General features: G+C 40.4%; 1 protein-coding gene across 4 annotated transcripts; it reads left to right on the forward strand.

The window, feature by feature from the left end:
* Positions 1 to 370: 370 nt before the first annotated feature.
* Positions 371 to 27,472, forward strand: pik3r1 (phosphoinositide-3-kinase, regulatory subunit 1 (alpha)). 4 transcript variants are annotated; one of them, XM_023291027.3, is made up of 15 exons: positions 371 to 618; positions 3,525 to 4,137; positions 15,893 to 15,985; positions 16,389 to 16,463; positions 16,706 to 16,837; positions 17,454 to 17,655; positions 18,011 to 18,093; positions 22,555 to 22,756; positions 22,853 to 23,033; positions 23,128 to 23,253; positions 23,341 to 23,483; positions 23,573 to 23,749; positions 23,859 to 23,933; positions 24,022 to 24,192; positions 24,771 to 27,472. In XM_023291027.3, exons 2-15 carry the CDS (start codon positions 3,801 to 3,803, stop codon positions 24,958 to 24,960), a joined length of 2,187 nt encoding a protein of 728 aa, XP_023146795.1. In that variant the 5' UTR covers positions 371 to 618; positions 3,525 to 3,800; the 3' UTR covers positions 24,961 to 27,472. The 4 variants fall into 4 exon arrangements, with proteins under 4 accessions (XP_023146795.1, XP_054875174.1, XP_023146797.1 ...); XM_055019199.1 differs by having other exon boundaries at positions 371 to 614; XM_023291029.3 differs by lacking the exons at positions 371 to 618; positions 3,525 to 4,137; positions 15,893 to 15,985; ... (2 more) ...; positions 17,454 to 17,655; positions 18,011 to 18,093 and adding an exon at positions 19,750 to 20,211.
* Positions 27,473 to 27,674: the final 202 nt, after the last annotated feature.

Consider the following 27,674-nt stretch of genomic DNA (forward strand, 5'->3'; position numbering starts at 1 on the left):
TTGTGGTCTTGTATCGTCCAGAGTGCCTGTCTTAGTTTTCACACATACTGGAAAGTGAAAACCTTGTCCTCATTATTCCGGATGGTAATGCTGCAAAAATAATCTCAGTTGAATTTAGGAACAGATGCATTTAATAAAAACCAAAAGCAGCTCGGTTGCAGCGGGGTTTGCGTGCAGCAGTTATGTAATTTCCATAGGTGCTTCATGTTGCGTGCCAGGGTACATGGAAGGGGGGAGGGGGGGAGTGTGTGCGCCTCCAGCAGCATCGCGATTGGTCCGATTATCTGATGAGAGTGATTGACAGAGCGGCGGACCAATCAGCGGCCGTGCTTTGTCTTGGCCCCTTGTTGGCCGCAGGGGCGACGTGCAGGGGAACATTTGTTCGGGACGGGAAGCTGTGCCGTTATGTCTGCACGGCGTAACACTTTGTACTAGTCGTTAAATCGGATTTAAAGTCGAGCAGAGGATTTTTGTTTGTAACCGTGTCGGTCTACTAACTGCTTAGGGTAGCATTTTCTTCATCGTACGTCGCAGCTGTGAAGTTAAAGTAAAGAAGTGGGAGCGTTTTCGCGTGGAAGGAAGAGGAGTCTGTGGATTCGCCTGTGGATCACTCGGTTTGTAAGTTACCACTGTCTAAGCTCGTTAACCCTGCTAGAAAACTGTTTCCATTAAAGTCATAGTGAAACAAGTTCCCTGTTTATCTCGATGGTAGTTAGTTTTAACTTAACTTACGTTTCACCATTTGCTTTAATCTGCAGCCGCTTTTACTTTGCGTGTCTTTTCTCTTCGTCTATTCTGCTAAGTTTTGATATATAAATGCTGTTTCGGCGTTACTTTAGCTTCTTTTGTTTGCTTCTCTTCACAATTAAGAACTTTTAGTAAAGTCTTATCCCATTTTTATACCTGTGCTAATTAACGCTATTCGATGATGTTAGCGAGCTGACGTTAGTTAGCTAACTTGGCTAACTGCTCCATCGACATTTTGTGAAGTTGTTGCGTTGGGCTCTGAGGACTTGAGCAGAATAACTTGCAACCGTGCAAACGTCGTCCTAATTCCAGCAGAAATGTTGGCATGTTTTGCAAAAGCTAATAAACTAAAGATGTCGCTTTGTAGTTATATAACAGTGGCAGTGGCTGTGAACTGAAGCTGTCAGGGGTAATACTAATGTTAGCAACCATATGTTCACTGTGCAGCACTGAAGTGAGCAGAAGTGTAACATTACAAGAAGAAAAAACAAAGAAAACATGCTCATACTAGTTCAGTGAATTAGTTCTGTGGTAGGATTTTAACTAACAAACAGTAGTCTACTGGCTCTTGGGATGCAAAATATTGAACAAAAACTGACATTAGGTTGTTTAGTTTTTCTGTGACACATAGACTGTTTTTGGGCAACGTCATCTTTTCTGTAGCCGACATATCTCCGTCAAACTGACTGACATCCATATAACTGACCACGAAAGTGTCAATCCAATTAAATGGTGTGTCAGACTGACTTCTCTGAAGATTAGTCCGACTCATCGGATGTTGACTTAGAGTATAAGTCTCACCTCTCCTTACGTTGTGTGTCACCAGCGACCTTCGAACAACAACCTACACGCTGACAATTTCAAGTTTTGCTGAAGATTTGGATCATGCCAGAAGGCAGCCCTGGAAAATAATTTCTTTGTCACTGATTTGCAGAGGCACCGTCACTACATCCTGGGCTTAGCCTCAGTTGTGACAAGTTTAGAGTGCTACAAAAAATGGTTAAATGATGAAACTGAAAATATTTAAAGTTTCTTAATGGTACAGTTTTGCAAGTATGGTGTGCTACGAACTCAGAATTACAAGTTGAAAAAGCACCACAATGCTTCCTTTATAATGGTATGCTGTAACACAATAGTTTAATTGTTTGTCCCTAATTTAAAATACCATCAGTATGTGCATGTAAGTGACAAATCCAAGGAGAAACTTGAATAAATGAGAAGCACAAGAAAAATACAACAAATGTGTATGCTTCCCATCCACTGAGGTGCACTGTATAGTACAGCTACTATCCAGTCATGCTCTGTGTGTAAACATACAAAGAAGCCCAGTAGATTCAGATTTTGTATCAAGATGGCAAAACAAGTGACTCTGAGAGAGGATTTGACATTGAGGCCCAAAGTGGCAGGAGCTTCAGTACAAAGACTGCTTAACTGGATAGTCTTTCAATACACAGAAACTAATGTGACATCTGCATTTGGATTTATGAGAGCAACATCAATAGGGTCAGAAATTGTGGTTGCACAGTGCATGACAGTGATGTTCGTGCATTACGAACAGAAGAGCAGCTCATCTACAGGTGACCAAGAATGTCATTGCAGGATGCAAACATGATTGCAAAAACAGTCCGTCAACAATTACATAGAGAGGGATATTATAGCGGGGCTGCGGTGCATAAACCCTTCTTTGCAAAGATGAATGCACATTTGGCAAGTCAGTGGTGCAAAAACCATAGACATGAGGAAAAAATTAATAAAATCATGCGAGTGCGTGTGCAGCGTATTGGATTTGTTGAATGCTTGATCACTAAAATGAGAGGATCTGGTTCCTCTGTTATGCATGACACCATATTTTGCTGGTATGGTTTAGATTCACTTGACCAGTAAAAGAGCACTGCAAATCAGTACAAAGTTGTTCTTAGTCATCATCTTCATTCAATGAAGAAACATTACTATCCTGATGGGAGTGCTCTCTTCCAGTATATCCATGCTCCCATACATAGGCCACTAAGGGCTACTGAATGGTTTGATGAGTATGAAAATAATGTGAATAATATGCTGTGGTCTTCACAGTCACCATACTCAACCCAACTAAACACCTGTGGTAAATTATGTCCTTCACCACCATCGTTTAAACACCAAATGAGAGAATATCTTTTGGAACAATGGTGTTCAGATTTTAGAGTACATGTAGGTGTACGGAAGCTGTTCTGTTGGCTCAGCGCCTTACGAAGAGACTTTGTAGGTTTTTCGTTCCGCCTGTTACCTATTTCTGTGTATGTTGTGTAACTGAGTAAAGGCATGCAATATAATTTCACCTTGTGCTTCAGCTTAGTATTATCAAAGCCTTTATAAGTAAGCCTTGTCACTTGGCAGCCATCTTGGTAATGCCTGTAATGCACTTATTTCAGGCTAACAAGACCAGGCCCCTGTCTCAATGAATGGAGAGAGAGCTCCAACTGCAGTTTCAATCATCACCGGGACAAAGAAAACTATATGTAGAATCACTGGTCAAATCTGATGAACACTGCTTGGATAGGTTTCTCTCGCAGATTTATATTCAGAATTTTTTAAGTAGTGGCCTGTCACTTTTAATGCTTCTGGTATTATTGCTGTAATTATAAATCTTGGACATACTGAAAAAAATTGCAGTTGCTTTTTTTTTGCAAATTGATCAGTCTGTGTTATTGTCTTAAAGTCCAACTTAAGCATTATATTCAATATGTACATTTATTGTCTTGTACAGTGTGTTGTAATTGGCCTCTCCTCTCCTTTTCCAGGTCTGGGTAGCATTCTGAAGATCACAGCTGTGGGCCATTTACTGATGGGTACATATTGTGGCGCAACTCACCAAGAGAGTCGTAAAATATTCAGAACCTACAGAAACAGTGAAAGAATGAAGACATAAAACTGTTGATTGTAGCTTTGTTGGAAGCACAACCATTTGAAGCAGCAAATGAGTACCTGGACTAAACACATAATCAGAGAAACCTGAAAAGTAACTTTGCTGCTTGAAGCTCACCTTCAAACGAACACGTAGACACAAAGTGATCAGTATGAGTGCCGAAGGATATCAGTACAGAGCGCTTTATGAATATAAAAAGGAGAGGGAGGAGGACATTGATCTGCATGTGGGGGATACACTGTTGGTAAGCAAAGGAAGCTTGGTTGCTCTCGGGTACACTGATGGACTGGAACAGCGGCCAGATGAGATTGGCTGGCTACCAGGCTTGAATGAAACCACTCAGGAAAAAGGGGACTTCCCCGGGACATATGTCGAGTACGTCGGGAAGAAATGGATCTCTCCGCCAACACCCAAGCCACGGCCCCTGAGACCCTTACCTCTAGCTCCAGGCTCCTTCAAGGCAGAGGCAGACTCCGACTCAGAGCAAGGTGAGTGTAACATTGTTTAGTGGATAAGAAAACTGGAGATGTCAGCTTCGATTTAAAAAAAAAAAAAAAAACAAACTGAACAAAACAATTACTTCATAGAATAATTAACAGACTGATCATTAGTAAATAACACGCCAGTAATTGATTCGAAACACACATAGTTGTCATATTTAGGAAATTGCAACTAATAGTAGCTGCACCTGGATTAATTACCAACTATGAAATGAATTGTCAACAACTTTGATAATCAGTTTGTGCAGTTTTTTTTTTTTTTTTTAATAGAAAACAATACCAGTTCTCTGATTTCAGCTCCTTAAATTTGAGTTTTTTCTAATTTAATTCCTCCTCTGTAACCGTAAACTTAATATCTTTGGGTTGGGGACAACACAGAACATTTGAGGATGTTTCTATCCTAGAAAATTCATAGACAATATAACTTAATTAAGGAAATAATGGATAGATTAATTGTCAATGGAAACAGTTGTTAGTCTGGTACCTGACAAGCCCTCCGGTCCTTTCACGTGGTTTTGTCCTGTTGGAACAGATGGAGTGTGCTCAGTTGTGATGGTTCTTATCGCCTGACTTGCACATGAACTTTTGCCAGCTGCAAGAGTAAAGGCGGCTTTGTTTTCACTTTGTGAGTCTCTCTGTGTTGTCACAGCAAAACGCCACCCAGAAGACAATGACTAAAATCGTTTTGAGGCCTTTCACTGATGTGTATATGGCTGCCTATGGACATATTTTGTAACGTTGTAGTGTTGCAATTGTGCAAGATGAAGTCCAAAACTTCACGTGTGTGTAATTGAGATCACATGTGGGCCAACCCTTTAGTGTTGAGTACATGTTGACAGTTGTCACAGCTGGGTGATCCCATCACAAATGTTCTCTAGTTTTTTTTTGTTTTTTCCAAGGAACAGGTGGGAAAATGTGTAGGAGAATTTGTGGTATAGGATATGAGTGACCTCTTCAGTCCTTCTGTGGTTGAGTGCTGGCTCTTACTTTATGAATATTTCAAATTAATAAACAAGCAACTCACAGGTCTAGATTTAGGTAAATAAAGCATGAATCTGATGCTGACATTGCAAAACAGTTATTTGATATGAAGTAGCCCTGCACACTGCTCACTGCTGTACAGCTGCAATGAAACAAGCCCAGTCCCAGAGGACAGTGGTACTGGTGTGTACCCTGGGTATCGTACACCAGAGCATCTTGTGCAAGCCATATGTTATCAGTGGATATCATCTGTTTTTTTTTCTCCTCAAACTGTATCTTTAGGGAATGTAATTCCCTTATCAGCGTGGGGAAGATCATGATATACTTGTAATTAAGGCAAATTGCTTTTTGTCTGGAAGCACAAGGGAGAAGTTAAGCCAGCTCTACCAAACTGAGAAAAACATGCCTTATTTATTTATTATAGTTTGTTACCTAGCACACTAGTCAACAAGCTCTTGGTTTTGCTCATGACACTTTGTGACAGTTTGAAAATTTGGAGATCCTTGTAAACATGAAATGTTTAAAATGATGCATTTTCATCTATGATGAAATCTATGATACAGCATGTAAGTAACAGCTATGGGACTACTGGATGCTATTAGGATCACTCTCTTACTTTACTAAATGTGAAATGGCTAACAGGCCAAAACTGTTTCTTAAATCAGATTTATTGTGCTAAAAGTGTTTTACAAGGCATCTACAAGCGACAGTTCTAGATTTCTTTACTGAGGTTATAGCATTGGGCTGTAAAGTAGGATGTATTTCGCTCATGTTGTTTGTTAATTTCAAGATGTTTGCAATTCAAAATGACCCTTTGAAATGCGAGTCAGTGTTACTGCTCAGGCCACAACTATGAACTGCAATTAAAACTTGCATCTTTTTAAAGACGCTGAGGCTCGTGTGAATGTGCACTTAAAGCGTTTTGCTCACCTAAAGAGCAGCTGCAGTTGCCAGGTTTCTAGTTTCTGCTCTTTGTGGTACGATTGTGAAATTCTTTGCTGTGGTTTGCAGGGCGAATGAGGGAGCTGTATGAAGGGGGCATGTGTTGAATGGCTGTGTCGTGGTTGAGTGGCAGCAGCGCTGAGCCTGGAGCGAGTGTGAATGTAGCACCGGGAGAAGAAAAGTCTCTGTGTCCTGGGCTGTGGGAGACGGAGAGGGGAGAGAAGGGGCCCTGGGGTTGTGGGTAAGGGAGAGAGAGCCCCTGTGCTCGCTACAGTGCAAGGGATAGTGTGCGAAAGGATCAGGGCTGGAGTGGAGCTGGGGGCTTGGCACAGGGGCTGAAGCAGGGACAGGGTATTTGGGGGGCCTCGGGCAGAGCTGGGCTCTGCATGCTCAAGGGGGCTTTGAAGAGGGTCTTGTTGCTCCCAGAGTGTTTGTGATTTATTGCCCACCACCAAGGGATCTTGCTCCCTTCCTCCTACTCCACAGCTTTTTTTCCTTCCTCCTCCTCCTTTTTTAATGTTTTGATAGTTCCTACAGTCAGCGCTGGTAGGGGGAAAAGAGGTGGAGAATGGAGGCTTGGAAAGGGGCCTCTCCTCTCCGAGCCACAGGGGAGGTTTACATGAGTGCAACAGATGTGGAGAGGGAAAGAGAGAAAGAGAAGAGGGCCGGGCTGGGAAACTATTCTGCCTCATTCCAGCTTTCAGCCCTTTTTTTTTTAATAAACATTAAAGTCTTGCTCCTTTACTGGGCCTCTCAGTTGAGAGAATATACATGTGTTTGGGCCCACCAAGCAGAATAACTTGAGCTCACAGCTCCATTTTGTTTGATCCCATGCAGAAACGATTGAAATTGAAATTTTTCCAGAGCCCAGTATTTGTTGTACGGATGCAAAACCATCAATCCAGGCAACTTTTTAAAATAAGAATTAATCAGCTTAGTAATAGTGATGGTAAAAAAGGAAGCTGGTACTTGCAGTTTATAAGTCTATTTGTGGCCACTTGTGACATTACTGATGCTCAAATGGCATTTTGCATATCAAACCCCAAGTAATGTCTGGGCTTCTTTTTGCTACTGTCATATTTTTAATCACTGTGGTCTCATTTTTCACTACAGTATCAGGTCCTGCACAGCAATGGAAACAGTACAACCATGGTTAGGAGTAGAGACAATTTAAATATGTCTTCTGTACAGTATGACAAAGTTATGATGTCCCAACTTATTATAAGGAGGTGGAGGTGGAGGAAGACAACACTTAATTTCTTTATTAGATTAAATAGAAAAAAAACTGGACTTCACATGTACAATGATTTTCTAAGTGTCCACAGGTGTTACCAGTACTGGGCAAAATGGTGACTCTACATACCATAGACATTGTTTTATTTCCATTTTTAATGTTCTTCTCTCTGCTTTGTGTAAGTACACTCATCAGGTCAGCTGAAAAGTTCCTGAATTTTTGTCATGAGACTTTTAACTGCAACCAAGTCACTATTGACCTCACAATTGTGCTGAGAGCACATTTTTTTTCCATCCATCCATTATCTATACACTGCTTAATCCTCACTAGGATCATGGGGGGGGCTGGAGTCTATCCCAGCTGACTCAGGCGAAGGCAGGGGACACCCTAGACAGGTCACAAGTCTGTCGCAGGGCTACATACAAAGACAAACAAGCACTCTCACATTCACACCTACGGGCAATTTAGAATGATCAATTAACCTCAGCATATTTTTGGACTATGGGAGGAAGCCGGAGTACCCGGAGAGAACCCACGCATGCACAGGGAGAACATGCAAACTCCATGCAGAAAGATCCCGGGAAAGCCGGGACGCGAACCAGGGACCTTCTTGCTGCAAGGCGAAAGTGCTAACCACTACGCCACTGTGCAGCCCAGCACATTTTTTAAATTTTTTTTATTTAAATTTTTTTAACAGTATCTGGTTAGTACAAAAAGTTAATAGTTTTGTCAACTTTTAAATTAGACACGTAGAATATAGTGATTTTCATTAAATATTATGATTTTAAGCTTAGATTTGGGTAAGATTATCCGTCTTACCAGAACATCATCACAAGTGAGTAACACATACACTGTTGGAAATTTCTTCAGATTTTCTATCTCTGGCTGTGGGAAATGGTGACATTTTTCTGATTTAAAAAAAAAAAAAATCTCTCTCTCTCTCTCTCTCTCTCTCTCTCTCTCTCTCTCTCTCTCTATATATATATATATATATATATATATATATATATAGTTATTTTTTTTTACATGGCATGCCTCTCAGCACTCTTTAGAAGGTTATGACTAAGGCAATGGCTTTACGTGGTTAAATATTAATTGCAGTCTTTTGAGTTCCCTTTTTTGTGTATGTGTGTTTCTTCATAGCGAGTCTGAGACTGAACATTCTTCCAAATGTTCCAGATAAGAGTCTGAATGACTTGTTGTTGCTCTGCATGCTCCCACAAAGTTCAGTCTACATGCCCTGTCTTGTTTAAGAAAATATTTGATGCTATCTGGTCGTCTTGCTTTCTGAGCCTTATCAGTCTGTTTTCAAGTTCTGTGTATGTAACATTGCGGAAAAAAAACAACACCTTGCAGTTGATCATTTAAATAAAAATCACAACCCTTCAATGTATTTTACCTTTCTGTTAAGTATGGCTTCCAGTATGCAAACTCACAGAGTTTTTTTGTTCCTAGTAAATGTTTATTTTACAACCAGTAAAGTTATGTAGACTATGTAGTTCACTTTCTGTATGTAAAATGCTGATGCTGAAAGAAGCTACTGGAAGGAAGAGAGCAAGCTGTGCAGCGGAGACAGTTGCAGAGCGAGTACTCTGCATAGCTGGAGATTGAGATAATGCAGTTCTCCTTCTCTGGGCCTCTTTAGCACTCAGCCTGACATCTGCTGTATTGAACACTCTTTCTGTCACTGCTGTCAATCTTTTTCTGCAAAGACCTGCCTTTTTCTCTTCAATTATTCATGTAAGTTACTTTGGTTCAAATTGACACATATATTTCTTGAGTTAGTTTTTTTTTCTCCATAAAGCATAGTGACAGATTGCAGCAGATTAAACCCAGTAGAAGTTTATAGTGTGATAGTTTGCTCTGATGTAGTGTTCCTCTGTGGGACTAAAGGCAGCTGAGGCCAGGAATGTGTTGGCGCTTCTTTGGTGGAGGGGTGCACACAGACTGCATGGTAGACTGATTTGTAGCTTTGTGATGATTCAGTATTGTGCTAAGTGCTGATTGCAGTAACTTGGTGCACAATGCAACTGGACAATAAATGGTTGCATGCTGAATAGCACCCCAGTGAGTCGCTGTTTTACACCATCATTGTTATCAGCGTACATGCTGCTGAATTAGGTTCATTTGACTTTTAGAATACGTTTTATATAACTACTAGGTTTTGAACTTCCACTGTTGTCGAATTAATTCATGTCACATTTGTTAATATTAGCTTCTAGATATACTGGCTTTGGTCAGGGGTGGGGAAGGTGGAAGCAGCAAATCCGATGCCTGCGAACGTCAGGCTCAAGCAGGATTTAAATATATTTTTGGCTCGTCATAGTTTCCAGCGTAGGGCTGTGCCACAGAGAGGTGTTTAATACATGTGTGTCATCTTTTTCTCTGCAGTGCTAATAAGATAACATAGAATAATCCTATCTTTTTTATGTTGTTTAGTCAAAAGTGAGTGCTGTAATTAAGGCATTAACTGATAGTTATTTTAACTTTTGAATAATTGTTTGTCTTTAAAATATTAGAAAATGGTGAAAAATGGCCATTAACATATCATAAAAACTAAAAAAAAAACAGCTTCCTGACAATTAGTTTGAATAATTAAGTGAATAAATATTTGTTTATTTAATTTTTGATTAAGTAAAAAAAGAAAAAAATTTCTTTTGTTTAAATATTTGCCAGTTTTCCTCATCTCTCAATGACAATTAACAGAATGTCTTTAGGTTGTCTTCATCTTGGGCTTTAGCAAACACTGATCAACATTTTCTTTTTACATTTTATAGACCAAACAACTATCAATTAATCAAGAAAGTAAACTGCAGGTTAATCAACAATCAAAATAGTTTTTAGTTGCAGTTCAAACCCAACAGTCTGTAGCGATTAAGTTTAAAATGTTAACTGAACCCCGCGTTTAACCTCTTCACAAATACAACCACTACTGAGCTGCTTGAAGTTATTATTACTAGAGTTTTACATTGCAGAACAGTGAGCCATCTTTATCCTGTGTGAATGTTCAATCACAGCATTTTTTTCTTTACCCCTCTGCTTCTTTCTAAGAATGTTGGAACAAGGACCCCCAAAATACAGCTATTGTAATTATGCCCACTTTTTAAAAATATGCTACTGTTCAGTGAGTAATGCAATTAATGAGCTTAATAAAAATCAACACTGTAATATCTTTTTTGTTTTACCAAGCTGCATTAGTGTAAAAAGCAGTATGACTTGTCTGGAACTGTGTGCATGAAAGCGTGCATAACTCTTTCATTACTTGATTGTGTGCTGAGACTGAAGTCTGAATTGGTAAATCTTCTTTACTGGAGTCAGGGCATGTCTGCTAGCAGGATTAAGAAAGAGAGCGAGAGAATGAAACGCAAAGAAACAGACTGGTAGACTTGAAGAGGCAGTGCGATATGACAGTTGAGATTAGAGAGAAACACAATGTCAAGGGGGACGGACGAGGTATGTGAAATATGTGATTTATTAAGAGAGGGGGAGACAGCAGAACAGCTACCCTGGTGAGAGCCTGTGTAAGCCTTGTGCTGTGGAGGTGTGGCGTTACATAATGCTTCAGAACACAACAGAAATGACTGGCTCCTTTACTAAGCTTCAGTTATTTCAACCTAGAAATGAATTTCCTAGGCTGGATCATAATAAAACTGCAATAGATTTCGTTGCCTATGAGCCTTCTTGTGACCCTTAATGTGCTCAGCCAAGGAAAGCAAGAGCCGTTTCAGCACACCCATTACGCATAGGACTCCAATAGCAGTTATCTATCTTAAAACCATTGTGGTCACACAACCATCACGATGCCCTACTTCTGTACCCCTAGATGTGCAAGATTAAGATGACTTCACATTGGAAATGCTCAAGCTTAACTCATTGAAGTGTTCACGTATGACGCAAATTTTTTTCTGAATCTATTCAGCAAACCACAAAAATATTAATAGCGCATTGTTATGATTCCCAGCAAGCATGACTGTACTTGTCTTGAACCCCACATTCATACCTTGAAACAAATTGCATACAGATATGTGTCACTTTTGCTGTAACTGCAAAAACAGATTTTGGGTTTGACGCTTTTGTATCCTGATTATACAAATATAATTTTAATATAACTGTAATCAGTATTAATCTGCACTGTAGAAAAAGCTAGAAAGTGCAGCATAAAATGATCCCTCATTACTGTGTCCAATCTTGAAAAGTAGAGCTGAACAATCTAGAGAAAATATCTAATTGCAACATCAATTGCAATTTATTGTGTGATGTATTTTATCGAGTTGAGCTTCAGTTTAATATTCACTGTGTAATAGATTTAAAATGTGATGATGCATTGCCACATAAGATACCATCAAACTGTGACTACCACACGAAGAACATGGCATGAATTTGGAAAACTAGCAACACGACCATTAAAACTTTGGGTCAAGTGAGCTGGATAAAATGCGAAATAGCTGCTTTTGTGTTTTGACAATTGCATTGTTTAATTTTTTTAAAATCGATTTTCATTGAGCTCAACTGATCCTCAGCTTAATTTGAAATGTGACAGCTGCATTAATTGATCCAAGCTGCTAGATAGCATTTCAGACATTACAGTTGTGCTCCAGCCATTTATCTCTGCAGAATTAGTTTTTAACTTCATTCAAAGGGGCCTCTTTGTTTCTGAGAGCAGTGCTCTTCACAGTTGATTGCACATCAAGGAAATGATTATTTGTGTGGGTTCTGTGCTTTATTGATGTTCTGCCCCTCATAGGGTTAATTGTCAAACTGTAGCAGCAGTCTCCTCATTGGCTGCTGTTGTGCTTTTTGCATTGCATCTTCCATCCTGCAGGAGGAGACATTGCCTGCCTTTTACTTACTGCAGCCCTGCGCTGCATCATTCATTAACTTACAGTACAACCATGTTAAAAGCATGTTTGTGCTGCCTATGCAGACATGTTATTAGAAAATCTGCGTGTGTGTGTGTGTGTGTGTGTGTGTGTGTGTGTGTGTGTGTGTGTGTGCGCGCTCGTGTGTGTGTGTGTGTGTGCGCTCGTGTGTGTGTGTGCGCTCATGTGTGTGTGCATGTATGTGCGTGTGTTTGGTTTTGCTTAAGGTCTTAATTGTTCTGCTAGCACCCAAAGCCCTTTTTATGACTGGTACTGTACACACTGTCTTAACCTTTACATTTGTAGCATAATTTGTACTTGTTGCTCTATAATGTGCTGTCCTGTGTGGTGGTCTTTCAGTGGGTTATCAGTTTTTACTGGTGTGCCTTTTCCAGACAAGAAGAAATGGTGTAACCTGAAAATGCTGGTTACTTGAGGAGGCCCTCTAAATGTATCCAAAGTGTGTGCTATGTTTAGTGTGTCGGTGGTGCCCCAGCTTCGTCCTGCCCGCAGTCTGCAATTCGTTCATTTCAGACATACCGTTTGAGCCGGGGAGATTGTCCCCCACGCCACAGCAGCACCAGTGGCAGCTGCATAGACTTCCTCAACCTGTGGTTGTCTGACTGATTACTGACTGGCTGAGGCCTTTTTGGATATCATGAAGTCTGCCAAACATGCAGACTTGTAGAGGCATGTCCAAGGGGCCCCTGTCTCCTTATACTCTCCTTCCCCAAGTTACCACAGAAACCAGCTTCCATTGAAAATTTGAGGAGTCTCATGATGTATAGCCCTTCAGCTGTTCTAAACAGGACACAACAGCTACAGCACTTTGTGTTATTATTGTAGTAATGTTACTGTAGTACAACAAGGGTTATTTGCTGTATGTCTGGTATTGATAATAGGGACTGTTTTAAGAGATTATGAGGATCTGCTAATAATGCAGGTGTTTCTGATTGTTTACGGTCCTCTAGGGTCAGATGGAGTTCAACTACTGTTCAGAGGTCTGCAGAAAATGCATACATGTGTGACATTACTAAACAGTAATAAAAGATGCAGTAAAATCATCTATACTTGTATGTGGTAAAATGATCTACATCAAAAGCCATGTAGGTTTTTGCCAAAGTTATCGTACCTTAAATAAAACAGCAAATCATAATTGTTTTAGTCTTTGTATGCTTCCATGGCTTTAAGCTGTAGCGAGTAGGTGCATGTTGATTGTTTGATCTCACGCCAAGGCATCTCAGAAATCATCACTGATAGCTTGAAGCATTTCTGCCATATTTCGTCTGCTACTTGATACAGTTCCATCGGTGCCGAAACTATCACATCGTTGACAGTACCGAGAAGCAATTCTATCTCCTGCCCTGCCCCGTGTCACTCACAAGCCAGCCGTGGATAGAGTACATAAACATAAGACACTTTGAAGACCCATCTTGTTTTAGGGGTTATCACCAAGCAGAAGCTTTAAGCCAGTGTAATATGCATTTTAGAATATATTGCTCTTCAATCTGTGTAAATGTTTTTACAAATGTGAACCACTTCCATAATGCAAAATGAAAACATTATACAGAGACTGTGCTTGATCTGAAATGTTATATTTTTTAAAAGTAGCCTACTGTGAGGTTGCAGGCAAGCCATTTTTATGGATATGAACAGTGGGAGTGTGGGTAGGTCATGGGTTTAAATTTAACTACAGGTTGTGCACTGAGTTTCTCAGAAAAAGGTTGGCTGCAGAAGGACAGGCGTGTTAGATATCTCATCTGGGAGAAAGGTTATGCATTCAAGGTGTGTGATGGCAGCATTGCATGTCTAGATATCTATTTAGGGAAACTTTGGTGTTCCATCTCAAAGTCTGCCACTTCTGAGAAAACCCCTCTCCCAGTTTGCAGTTCCAATAATGTCTTCCAGATGAACAGTTGTCCTACATGGAGTTTTGTGTGTTCTGTGGTTAGAGAGACTTTGGTAATCCAGTTACTTCACACGCAACATGCCAGCCTGAGTGCTGTGCTGGTCAGAGGATGTGGATGAAGTGCTTCATTATTTGCCTGATTGAGCCCTCGGTGGTGAAAAGAGGGTAGTTCCTTGGTAATGACTAGCATGCATGCATCAGTGAAACCATCAGTTGCTTGTTTAATTCCCGATTCTAAAAAGAAATTATTCTTAAGGTAGAAAGAAAGAAAAATATGGTTACTAGAAAAGGTTCCATTCATGGTTTCTTAGCATTTTGAAACTGCAGACTTGGTGTTGAACAGTAGAGCCTTTCAGAAAAGTGCCCTTTCAAAATATGCCTTTGCAAATCCAAATAAAATCCCTGCCAACTCCTTCGTCCTTTCATGTCCACACCTGGGTGCAAAGTTCTAAAGAAAAAATAAGGAAAAAACTCAGGCCTGGCTTACCTCATATCACAGGATATTTGCTCAGTTCGTTGGTCCACCAAACCCTAACTTTAGTGCTCAGCACCTCCTGTTCTTGAATCAGTCTGTTATACTCAGCTTATAGGCAGTTTTTTGGTCATGTACCTGCCTCCTTTGATGTTCTGTGTAGTTTGTAAGTCAAGCGTCTCATCAGCCATTGCTGGTTGAGAAGAGTTGCAGCCCTCTCTGTTTAATGTCACATAAACATTCATCGGCGGGGATTAGATTTATGTGACCAGCACACTGTTAAATATCTGTATGGGTCTCGCTGTGCTTTAATTCTGTTTCCTGAATGGGTTAACATGACACAGAAATCACCTAAATTGTATCACCACATCTCAGGAAGAAATGGGACGACTGAAATCCTCTTAGAGCCACTGTGTTTTCAGAACAGCCACATGGACAAGACAATAGGTTCTCTTAGTCACGATTATGTCACCATTTGTCTGAATGTATTAGCCTTTCAGACAAAGCTCCCTTGTGTGAAGATCTGAGTGCATTTTGCATATGTACAAATGTAGTTGGAATACAGGAACAATATTTCTTCTTGCATTGATCTCATTTCATTATTTGCCTTGATCCATTAAAGATATTTTTTTTTAATCTACAGTGAAAATCATACAATCTTGCATTTTGGCTATCTGAAATCCGGTTTCTGGGTATTTTGTGCTACTTCAGAAATTCCCTACTTCCATTTTCATTTGTTTTTATACTTGTCTCCTCTCTGTTCTGCTCTGTTAAGTTGAAAAGTCTCAGAGTTTTTGGCACATTGCTGTTGGTCACAGCAGAGTCAGTAATGGCTCGTTGATTGCACAAAGTAGCAATTTTTTAGACACGTAGAACAAAGTGAATTTGCTGAAATGTCACAAGCTTAGATTTGTTTTAGTTGTTTTTTTTTGCATGGAACTGCACAGCACGCATTAGTTTAAAGACTTGTAAAATTTAAAAAAAATCTGTTTTTACAGTTTCTGGTTCTGATAAATTAAAAAAATCTTAATGAAAACTGGGGTCACACTTGATGTGGTACATTCCAATGAAAGGGCATGTATTTCAGATTGGACCAGTTTTATCACTGCGTTATCTGGTGGCGGATAAATTGTCTGGTATTGACAGTGATATTCATTGAAGTTATACAATGTTGTATACAATGTCTATTCACACAAGCTTCAAAGGTGACCTAGTTCCAGCCATATTCACAGTGTGTCAAAAAAGTGTCACAAGACAAAATGTTGCCCCTTTTAAAAATTAGTGTGAAGCCATTTTCAGTGATTTAAAAGTCACCTCGGTTGATGGTGTGTTGTTATCTCCTCCAGGCTTCTGTCTGCTGGACTTGACGGAGCAGTTTTCCCTTCCAGAGACCGCTCCACCCATGCTGGCAAGACTCCTGGAAGCTATCGAGAAGAAAGGTGAGCTTGCCTGACAAAACCTGAAGTTTATTCACCCTCGCATATTGCAATGATTAATCGATTAGCTTTCAACTGTTAACGTAATCACAAACTGTTTTGATTATTAATTAATCAGAGTAATGTTTTTAAGAAAAAAGATTGAATTCTCTGAGTCCAGCTGCTTAATTTGAAGAAGTGTCATCATTGGCTTTGGGAAGCATTGATTAACATTTTTGACCATGTTCTGACATTTTATAGATGAACCAACTAATAGATTACTCTAGAAAATAATCATCAGTTTTGTTCATCCTGTTTGTCCTGACTCTTTCGTCCACATATGACTGTGCTGATGTGACCTGTTACTAATGAACAAAATTAGTTTTCTCAATTCATGCAACAATTTGTGTTCGTCTCATTTTTGCAGGTCTTGATAACCCCACTCTATATCGAACATTCACTGCGGGAGCCGGACTTGAAGTCAGACAGTATTTTGATAGTGGTAAGTAGAGTCATATCAGCCTGTAAGTTTACAATAGTCAACTGAAGGAGACCAGACAAAAGAGGAAGTCTTAGCTAGAGGAGGGGAAAATAAAACTGATGCAGATATGTGAGGGGACTAGAATAGCTTCTCTGTGTGCATATATAGTATGTTAGAAAGATATGTCTGTACACATAAGTCTGAAAATAAACATGTAATTGTACAGAAATGAGTTTGTGTCTTTCTGCTTTTTTGCACTTCAGATCCTCTTTCAGCAGACCTTGATCAGTTGGAACTTCCAGTCCTTTGTGATGGTCTGCGTAGGTACCTGCAGGATCTTCCCCAGCCCATCATCCCCACTGCAGTCTATGCTCAAATGGTTCACACTGCTAAAGGTGAGAACAGACGGCTGTGACACAGATTCAGCCATCATTTATTTGGTGTACTGCTGGCCTTAAGCAGAAGTGCTGACGTAATGCACTCCTATGTTGCTGCTGAACATTGAGTACGCTGAATGCACAACCACAAGGCGTCGTCAATAACCTTTCGTCCTCAAGTAACACGTTTATACAGATTTTTTTTTTTTAGCCTCGAGTGATACGTCAAGAAAAAGCACTAAGTGCGTTTTATCACGTTCTTTTAACCTTGTTCTCTATCTGTTGCAAGCAGTGAGAAAAAAAATTCTCACACCACAAGCTGTGCCGTCGTGCTGCATTCTCTTGCTGTCACATGGCCAGAAACAGGATATCTGTGGTTAATAGGAACTAAAACAAGCTTGAAAGTTTATCTCTAGCATCTCTGAGCAGCCAATCACCTGCCAGTGTACCTTACGCTCATTGTCAACCACGCAATCTCTCTGCGGTTTCCAAGACTAACTGCACATGACGCCTTTTTCCATCCCTTCGCCGTTAAAGCAAGTGCTTTCATTTGATGCATGTCTTCATCTGAGCAAGGCCTCAATGCAGGGTCGTTTTTTCACGTCTGTCTGACCGACCCCATCTGTTCCAACAGAGGTGGTGAATCCTGAGGAATGTGCCCAGCTGCTACGCCGTGTTGCTAGCACCCCGAGCCTGCCTCCCCAATACTGGCTAACTCTCCATTGTCTGCTAAGGCATTTCGCTAGAGTGTGCCAAAACGGCTCCAAGAACCTGCTCAGTGCCAGATCACTGGGCGAGATCTTCAGCCCTGTGTTCTTCAGACAGCAGGCTACCAGGTAGGTGTAAGAGCAGGAGGCCCATGCCTTGCTGCTACATACTCTGGTTTGTCAAAGGCACTCAGACAGAAAAGTGTGCAGGCTCACTCATGCAACAATGAGACACACAAACTCTCAGACATGCACACTTGCAGACACACATTCAGATGCATACGCAGAGCGCAGATTGTTAGGCACTCATGGGTTTTAGCCGTACACGGATATAGGTTGGAGCTTTTCTACTTACCAGCTGTGCTGCACAATTAAAGGAGCTAAGCCTGAATTACCATCAGATTGAAACCAGCACAGAGCAGCATATACTGTCACCTGGGCTGTATAACAACTTTATTTAACATGCCTTGTTCTCCTCCCACAGCTGTGAACCCAGCCTGGATGCTTCCATCAAGATCATTGAGGTTCTGGTGACCAGTGAGTGGAGCGAAAGTCAGGCTGCTCCAGGTAATTAACTACATCTTTTTTTGCTAAACCGTGCATTTCACAAGTTAGCAAATGCTCTTGGTTTTTAGTGTGGATGCTTTTGCCATGGTTTGTTATTATTTTTTTAAAAGGATGCAAGAATTAAGCATTGCTTGTGTTGCAAAAAGTTGTACGGAATTTGTGCCGCATTTATTATTGGATGCAGAACATGTATGCATGTTCTGCAGGGGCTAAATTGCTGCACAACATGAACCGAGACATGAGCTATTAATAGCGTGAAGAGAGGTGCTGAGACTTGCAACTGCTGCAGTAGTAGAGGACCACAGGGTACTTTCTGGAGGTAAACTACTGACGCTGTAGAGATAAAGCAAGTTAATGCAGTCACATCATGTGCTCATTATTGGTAACAAGTGTTTTAACTTCATCACATTTCCTGCTTGTTGTATAACACGTGCAGTTTGATTTTGGGCTTCATGGTTTCGAAAGCTTTAGCTACAGAGGATGGCATTTTACATTTTGAACTTGCAAATATACCCGTTGGAAATAAATATCAGATTCTGTTTTTACAGGTAATGAAATAGTACAGCTATATATATTTTTGAATACAAATGGCCAAATTGTGTTGCCATTGTTACAGTGTTGACTTTTGGCCGGTATGGCTTCTGAATTTAATTCAGAAATGATTTAGAAACTGAGCATTATGAATATGATTACTAATGAATGTGTATTTGGTATTTGCCTGTTGAAAACAAGATGAGACCAATTGCTTAATTTTTCTGGTTTCTATCTGGCCAGATTTTTTCATGAGTGATATTGTTAACTGGCAATCTGTCAAGCAGAACTGCACAAAGCCAGTTTTCATCGGTGCTACAGTCGTGGTCTGTATAGACGAAGCCAGTCTGGTGGTGTGAGACTGCAGTGTATTGCGTGGCAGTTATGTTTTTACAGTGCTAGTTAAAAGCGCTGTCGTTGGCTGGCCCAGAGGCCCGGGACTGACTGTGACTGTTTAAACATTTTATTACCTGTTAAGGCTATTTATAATGTTCCTGTGCATGGGCAGCTCTCAGCTGTCAGTAATTTGCACCTGCAGGAGCACTTTAGCAGTGGGCTAGATGGATGGGCAGGCAAGTCCCTGAACAGATCCAGAAATGCTTTTAGTTTGTTTTACAGAAATACATACATAAACACATGATGCAGTCAAACATATGACAAAGTTCTGGTGTGCCAAACTGGTTTCAGTCTCCCATCTCATACAAATAGCATGCTTTAGAAATAATACATATACATAGACTATACATGTGGTTCACAGAATATACATGTGTTTCTGTGAATGACCTGTGTATATGTGTGTGCACGGGTGTCTGCGTGCCTCCTCCCAGTTACTGTGAGCCTATTTTAAGTACGCGACAAAAGGCCCACTTAGTTTTGGTTGGCTGGAAAGTCGGTCTGCTCCACAGAGCACTTCTTGTTAACTGAAGGCTGCTTCCAGTTTCTAGGGCCACTCTCCTCCCCCTCCTCCTCTCAGTCCTCCCTCTGCCTGGATATCCACATGTCCTCCCTGCCTCAGAGTGCTCAGCACAGCAAATATTTGAAACTTTGCAAGTTAATCATAAGACTGAACACCCCTCCCCCCTCGCCTCCTCCTTTACAAACACAGAAAGAAGGAGTGACCAAAGAGGTGGAGAGAGACGCGCACACAAACGCAGCTGGCACGAGTGGGTGCTTTCAGAACAGACTGCACCGACACCAGAGCAGCTACTGTTAATCATTAACTATCTGCCTCCACATGAGCAGACCTCAACCTCACGGTGTGCAGAAAGGGAAAGACAAGAGAGAGGAGACTCAGCCTTTTACCACTCTCACAGCAGGAACTGAGCAGTCAGTCAGCTAGACAGTCGCATGTTGCACCTGCCTCACGACGAGCGGATTACCTGGATTTCATTAAGAAGCACATAGAGCCGCAACCTTTTTAAGAATTAAAACATGCTACATCTATGTCCTCAGTGGCTTAAACTATGAAATGGAGTTTTACTGGAGGACTTGAACTTCACTCTGTTGGATTTAATTTACCCTTTGGGAATAAAAGAAGAGCTTCAAAGAAGAAATTGTTGATTCACCAAAATATGCACAACTTGCAACGTAAGTTTGATGTTCTGCGTCTTATTATAAAAAAATCATGCAGAAGTGGAACAGTATATTTCTACTGCTATTTCCTTCAGGCTACTACAAAAAGGGGCTACATGGGTAGAATAAGACCCAAATACCACAGCTTAAGAAAAAGGCAGAACATGAAGAATAGGTTTTTGTTTTCTTTAAGCCTCCAGTCATAACTGCCAGTGAACTTGCCTGGGGCTACTGCTCATGCTGTGTAGTTGTGTGCTATTCTTACATACTGCATATATAACTCTGCATTACTCTGTATTGAGTTCAGGAGGCCCTAAACCTTCCCAATGGGTAGTTTGAACTGTACTGCGATTGAATATTAAGTCAGTTAGATATTTTAATTCCCGACAGTAATTTTGACTGGCTTATCCTTGAAATGTTTTTTAAAAATGTGATTGAGCAGGTTTGTTCGTATTTGTCACGGATTCCTAATGTGACAATTTTTTTCTAACATACAGATTTGTAGTTGAGATAGTATTCTGTTTAAATACTTTGTAAGACAAGCACATACAGTTCCTACAGCAGTTCCTCCGTTGAACCTAGAAGGACAATGGCAGCGTTCCACTTGAATCCTTATACCTTACTAAGAACTGGGTCTATTTTAATTTCACTCAGGAAATCAAGGGAGCTATCTCCGTCAGGCCGAGTGTCATGCTGTGGGATTACAGGCGTATTTTGGAGCTCTGGGTGCTGCTGACTGGGCCAAGCATTATAATTTAGCTGCGTACGTGCTGCTGCAGCAGAGCTGGCTTTGTCTGAGTGCCAGCAGTGGGACGGTCTAAACGTCTGCACGACACATGCAGAGAGGAGGGGCTGAGCAATCTGCAGGAGAGCGAGTGGACAGGCTCAACAGAGAGAGAGAGGATGACAGAGGAAAAGCATGGAACAGGCTGCTGGTCCTTTATTTCCCTCTGCTAGTGGAGAGATGCTGCACATTTGATTTTAAAGATGGATGCATACTAGGATATAATCGTGGATGCTGCACAGAGAAAATGATGAGTTGTTTCAGTTTTCTATTTAGCTGCAATGCTGTAAAGAATTGAAGCAGGGAAGTAAAAGGTAATGGGCTTTCAGAATGACCTCATCGCTTTCAGGAAATGAAAGATGCAGGAGTGCTTGGTGACAGACCCCCTATGTGATTGGCTGTGGTAAGTGATGTAACACGTTACTGAGCAGGCTGTCCTTAATGGCTTTTCAAATGGGTGTTTAGGTGGTTGTATAAAGAGTGTTTAATGCGCCTCTTTAAATGAGAAGAGATGAAATTGTTCAAGTTGTCTCTTCTGAGGAGGTATCTTCAGTCTGCTGCTGTACATTAATGAATTGTTAATATGGCTAAAAAATTCTAACAAGAGGTGAAATTAGATCAGATTGGAAAGCAAGCAGTATGTTGAGAAATGCAGAGCGAAATGCGATGGTTGGGCTCGCAGACTGCATTTGCACAGATTGTATACATCTGCATTTTATGCCATGTCACAATTGTAGCTGTCTGGCACGCTAACATTGCCTGTGGTTTCAGTGAGCAAAGTTTTGCATGGTCCATTGCAGCAAAGGGGGTGTTCATGCAGTGGCAGTGAACAAAGGCAGTGCAGATTTGTGGGTTAAAAATAGCCAACTACTTTAGCTCTGCTACCGCTAGCTTCACCATGAAAGTGAGCTTGTGAGCAGCCACTGCGGATTTAAGAATCTTTCATAGAGTTAAATTGTTGCACTGAGCAGAATATGGTCATCATTTATTAAAGCAGGGCATTTGCTTTTGGTAAAAATGCACGAAGGAGACTCTATTGTGTTCTGTGTTAAATTTCACAATCTGTTTCCTGTTTTGTTGTAAAAGGTGCCTCACATATTTTTAGCCTTTTTTCTGCATGTAAATATAAGGCTACACTGTTGTATTTGTTGCTAGGAATATTTATAGATGGCTCTTTTTCTTGAATGAAATTCATTCTCCCTGACTCACGCTTCATTTCTCCTCCCACTGCCTCGCCGTTACCACCTCTCTGCTGGAAAGGGGCAGCATTTTGTCTGTTCTGTTTAATCAATGGAAAAAGGATGAGTGAGAGCCACAGAGAGCGTTTGCTTTCCAGAATTTAAAAAATGCTTGATTCTTTTTAGATATAGTTAAACAGTGGTGCTGCTGCTTTAAATAGGGTCAAAGAAATATTTTTAATTCAACTGCAGCCCCATTTATACTGCTGAAACACACCAGAAAATCAGGATTTGATTTAAGCTCAGAGCCAGCTCAATACAGACCTGAGCACATAGAAGCTCCAATCGCACTGCAGCACATTCACTTACCTCCTATATTCACTTGTGTCCCTGCAGCTCTACCTCCAAAGCCACCCAAACCCACATCTGTGATTAACAACGGTATGAACAACAACATGGCTCTGCAAGACGCTGAATGGTACTGGGGAGACATCTCAAGGGAGGAGGTCAATGAGAAACTGAGGGACACTGCAGATGGTACATTTTTGGTGCGAGACGCCTCTACAAAAATGCACGGTGACTACACTCTGACTCTGAGGTGAGCCTCTTCTGTTTCTTAGTTTGAAATAATTTCCCAATCTTTATTTTTTCCAGTTAGCTTAACTTGCATTATTGCTTTGTGTTTTGTTTACAGGAAAGGAGGAAACAATAAGCTTATTAAGATATTCCATCGGGATGGGAAGTATGGCTTCTCAGACCCTCTGACCTTCAGCTCTGTCGTTGAGCTCATCAACCACTATCGCAATGAGTCACTGGCTCAGTATAACCCTAAGCTAGATGTCAAGCTGCTGTATCCCGTTTCCAAACACCAGCAGGTAAGATGCTAGCTCAGTGTGAAGCAGCACGTTTAAAAATACTTACATTGAAGTGATTTAACTGCAACTTTTTTCCATTTGCCGATTTCTTCAGGATCAGGTGGTGAAAGAAGACAACATTGAAGCTGTGGGGAGGAAACTCTGTGAGTACCACCAGCAGTACCAAGAGAAGAACAAAGAGTACGACCGTCTTTATGAAGAGTACACCAGAACATCACAAGTGAGTACAACCCACAGCCGAAGTGAAATCAAAAGCACTACTGCAGTGTTTGTATGTTAACCACTAATATCGTGCTTCTGCTTGTAGGAAATCCAAATGAAAAGGACAGCGATTGAGGCTTTCAATGAAACTATAAAGATATTTGAAGAGCAGTGTCAAACACAAGAGCGGTACAGCAAGGAATATATAGAGAAATTCAGGAGAGAAGGCAACGAAAAAGAGATCCAGAGGTTAGAATTTGTCATAAATTCAATATTACATGAGAATGACACGCTTTATTTTGTCCAAAACTCACTCAGCCTTTATTGCTCTTTTTTAGGATCATGGGGAACTATGAGAAGCTGAAATCTAGGATTAGTGAGATTGTAGACAGCAAACGGCGACTGGAAGAAGATCTGAAGAAACAGGCAGCGGACTACAGAGAGATCGACAAGCGGATGAACAGCATCAAGCCTGACCTCATCCAACTCCGCAAGACCAGAGACCAGTATCTAATGTAAGTACAGCACATTAACAGTCTCTCGCTACTTCTGGAACTTCCCTCTGGGGAAAATCAAAATGGATCTGCCCTGGTTTCTAATGTCCATGTGTTTTCTTTCTTGTAGGTGGTTGACCCAGAAGGGAGTCAGACAGAAGAAACTCAACGAGTGGCTGGGAATCAAGAACGAGAACACAGAAGAGTAAGTATGCAGTTAATAGTTAACCAGGTAGAAAATGTAAAGTGCAAATATTTTGCCTCACAACTAACATTTATTTCTGTTTTTCCAGTCAATACTCTATGGTGGATGATGATGAAGACCTTCCTCATCATGACGAGCGAAGCTGGAAACTGGGTAACATCAACAGACTACAGGCCGAGGCTCTTCTCCAGGGCAAGAGAGACGGAACATTCCTGGTTCGAGACAGCAGCAAAGCAGGATGCTATGCCTGCAGTGTTGTGTATGTATCAGTCTGTGTGCTTTTTCAAGTCTGTCTTAAAATTATGCCCTTCTGTACCCCGAATTTTTGGAAATATGTCCTTGTTTTGTGCAGCAACACTGTATATATTCCAATGTATCTGAAGCCAATATTAAACTAAAACTGAGTTAATCAGTTGAACTCAACATCCTTCAATATGATGATCTTTTATAACTAGTGAGGAATGTGATTTGTTGCAAACTTACAGCACCTACCAATTTAAAATGCATTAAGATACTCATCAAGATAAATTTATTTCTGCAAGTTAGTACGCAAGAGTGTGAAACTTTGATACTATCCTTCTACTGTGCTCAGTGGGGAAGCCTTGTCTGTCGAAATGCAGTGATCCAAAAAAACAAACAAACTTTGGATAATGTTTTTGCACAAAACAAGGGCTGTGTCTCCCATTTTACATTTGTATAAGAACAGGAGGAATGATTACAAAAAGCAAAGCGTAAATTCAGTGTTTATTTGTGCACCAAATTCTATACAGATCTTTCAGCGTTTGTTCATCATGAGAACACACAGAACAGGTTGTGATGATTGTCCTCTCTTTACAGCGTGGATGGCGAGGTGAAGCACTGCGTCATCAACAAGACCCCCTCAGGTTATGGCTTCGCCGAGCCGTATAACCTGTACAGCTCATTAAAAGAACTCGTACTTCACTACCAGCACACGTCTTTGGTCCAGCACAATGACTCTCTGAATGTGACGCTAGCGTACCCAGTCTATGCTCAGCAGAGACGGTGAGGACCCGGATGTATCTACGTGGACACAAAGATTTCTACGGCCTCATGGGAGTGAGAGACCTGGACTCCATGATAAAAACGAGGCTCTGATGCCTAGCTCGGACTTGAAATCGGAGGAAGAGATGCAATAAAGCCTGAAACTTTTCAGTGACTTTGCTTGACCACAAGCCTGAGGCGAGTCTGAATGTAGATCTATTTCTCTTTTGCTTTTTGTGGGAGCACGGAATCAAGCGGAAAACTGCTGAACTCCCCCAACGGAGGACATTTGAGGCCTTTTCCTTATGGTGCTTGTTCTTTTTCGAAGCTTTACCAGCTGGAATGTCTAATCGCAGCAGATAAACTCTTGAAATGGAACTGTAACTCACCGGCCACAACTTCAGTTTTTTTTCCACTTTTGTTTTTTCCTTTCACATCATCTGTGTGTGTGCGTGTGTGTGTGTGTTTCTTCTATGTGGCTGTGACTGAGTGTGTGGCTGTCCATGTGACCAAAACTCATAGAATCAGGAAACTGTGTGATGTTGGCGGCTGTGTAACACATTTGCTTGTGTTAACTGTTAAGTAGCAGACCATGGATCAGCTGATAAATGTAGCAAAATGGCACTTTTCAAACAAATTTAAATTTTTTTCTTCTTTTTTTTTTTGGGAAAAACTCCTATGGACTTTTATCTGAAGAGCAGAGAAGACAAGACGTCTAGATCCTGCCTTCTTGCTGTTGAGCATTATTGTGCAGAAATAAACTTGATCTTAACTGTGGGCAGGTGAAACTATGAATGGACTTACTATTTCATGTACATATGTGAAAATGTGCAAAGTCATGAATCAAGGTACACCATACCAAAAAGGATCAGTTCCTGTTTAGTTATATTCTGATCTGCTATGCAATTCTTTCTCCATTATTACTTCAGAATTGTTCTATTCTGTTGCAACCCACAATATAAGCTTCTTTTATTGCTTGAAAAGTATCTTTTCCTGTGTAAATATCCAAGAGGATATTTTGTGTCAAAATGCCAAGATATAGTAAAAAAAAAAAATGCTTATGATTTTTAAAGATGATAATAGAAACATACACTTTATTATAAATTACTTTAACAACTGGTATACAAATGAAAAAAGATGAGTATTTTATTAGTCTTTTTTTTTTTTTTTTGCTTCAAACTAATTCTCAGGCAGAGCCTTTTGAGTATTTGAGCTGCTTCAGTCACAAAGTACTATTTCTGACAGAGCTACATGCAGTTCTTTGTTGGGATGGACAAAGAAAGTGGAGCACTCAGAGAGAACGGGGCTGATAGGATTGTACAACCTGTTATCAACCATGACCGTGAAAAAACAGTAGAGATTTATTTTGTTATAAGATATATATGTTCCCATATGAGAATATATCAAAGCAGACTGGTGTTTTCAACCGATGGATATTGTTATTAAAGATCAATATACATTGTACACTTTGTATTTTTCTGTATCAGAAAATCACTGTGTTTACATGGGTGGATCGGCTCATTTCAGATAGTCAGTAATTTCATATTTCAAAGGACAGCACGTGCCAGTGGATTCCTAAGCCACAGCGCGACTACGATACCCTTTCTTTCCCCACCTTTAGCTTTTACAAGTCCATGATTGGAGTTATTGGTACATGTGTAAATCCAGTGGACTGGTAATAATTTAAATGACTATTAGCATTTGAGCATGTCAGACCACCAGGACTACCAATATGAAGTCTAAACAATGTGGAAAAATTCCAAATTAGATCGCTCACATGACAAAATGTCTCCCAGTAATAATATTTTCCAACCCCTACCCTTAACATGTATGCATGGTCATCACAGCTGTCAAGATAGACTGTTTCATATTTCTATGTGTAACAAATTAATTGTAAAAACACTAACAGTGTAATTTTGATTATTGTTTTCATTTTCATTGGCATGTCAAATCTGACTCTTAATTATCTTTGGCACAACTTGTATTCTTGGAAAAGGTGTATAAACAGACAGCCACTGGAGAAAATGTTTTAATTTCTTGCATATTATTTGCAGTTCCACAAAGCAGAACTGCTGAAACAAACTGCGGTACACACAGCTGAGTTTAAAGTGTAACATGTTTTAGATGTATTTGACCAAATTGCTCATCCAAGTTTTAATTTTAGCACATTGATAGGAACTGTCATTTATTGTAGGTTTTATTGGTTCTTTCAAAGCTGTTAACAGGTGTCATGGATCTGTCATATTCGACATTTATTTTATTAGATTTTATTTACCTCCCCAACAGCTGCTGGCATGAATTTTCTTATCGTCAAAGATATTTTCTTTTTTTATAGTTCTTGGACAACATGCACCATTATTTTTTTGCCCCAACTCTGGGTTGTATGATTATTTTAGGTGTCCTTTTTTATTTGAAGCTCCCCTCTTTTGTTGGTGTCCCTAACATGATGATTGGATTGAAATTTGCCAGTGTTCCCCAGTTTTGCTTCAAATCTTGGGCTTTGTTAAAAATGAAATAAAACACTTCTTTTTAAGAAATGTGTCTCTTTTTTGAGTCTTGTTGTGATTAAATGTGCCATGTTACATTAGCAGCATGTGAGTTAATCATTTGTTCAGACAATCAAGGTCCCCAGAGGATGAACCACAGTGACTCCCGACTGGAATCATCATTTGCATTTTACTTATTTTTAATCTCAGCGTCTCTCAATTCCCATCTTTTTAGAGGCAAGAAGTTTGAGGT

Source organism: Amphiprion ocellaris, chromosome 17 (genome assembly GCF_022539595.1).
Source record: "Amphiprion ocellaris isolate individual 3 ecotype Okinawa chromosome 17, ASM2253959v1, whole genome shotgun sequence".
Classification (NCBI taxonomy): Eukaryota; Metazoa; Chordata; class Actinopteri; family Pomacentridae; genus Amphiprion; species Amphiprion ocellaris.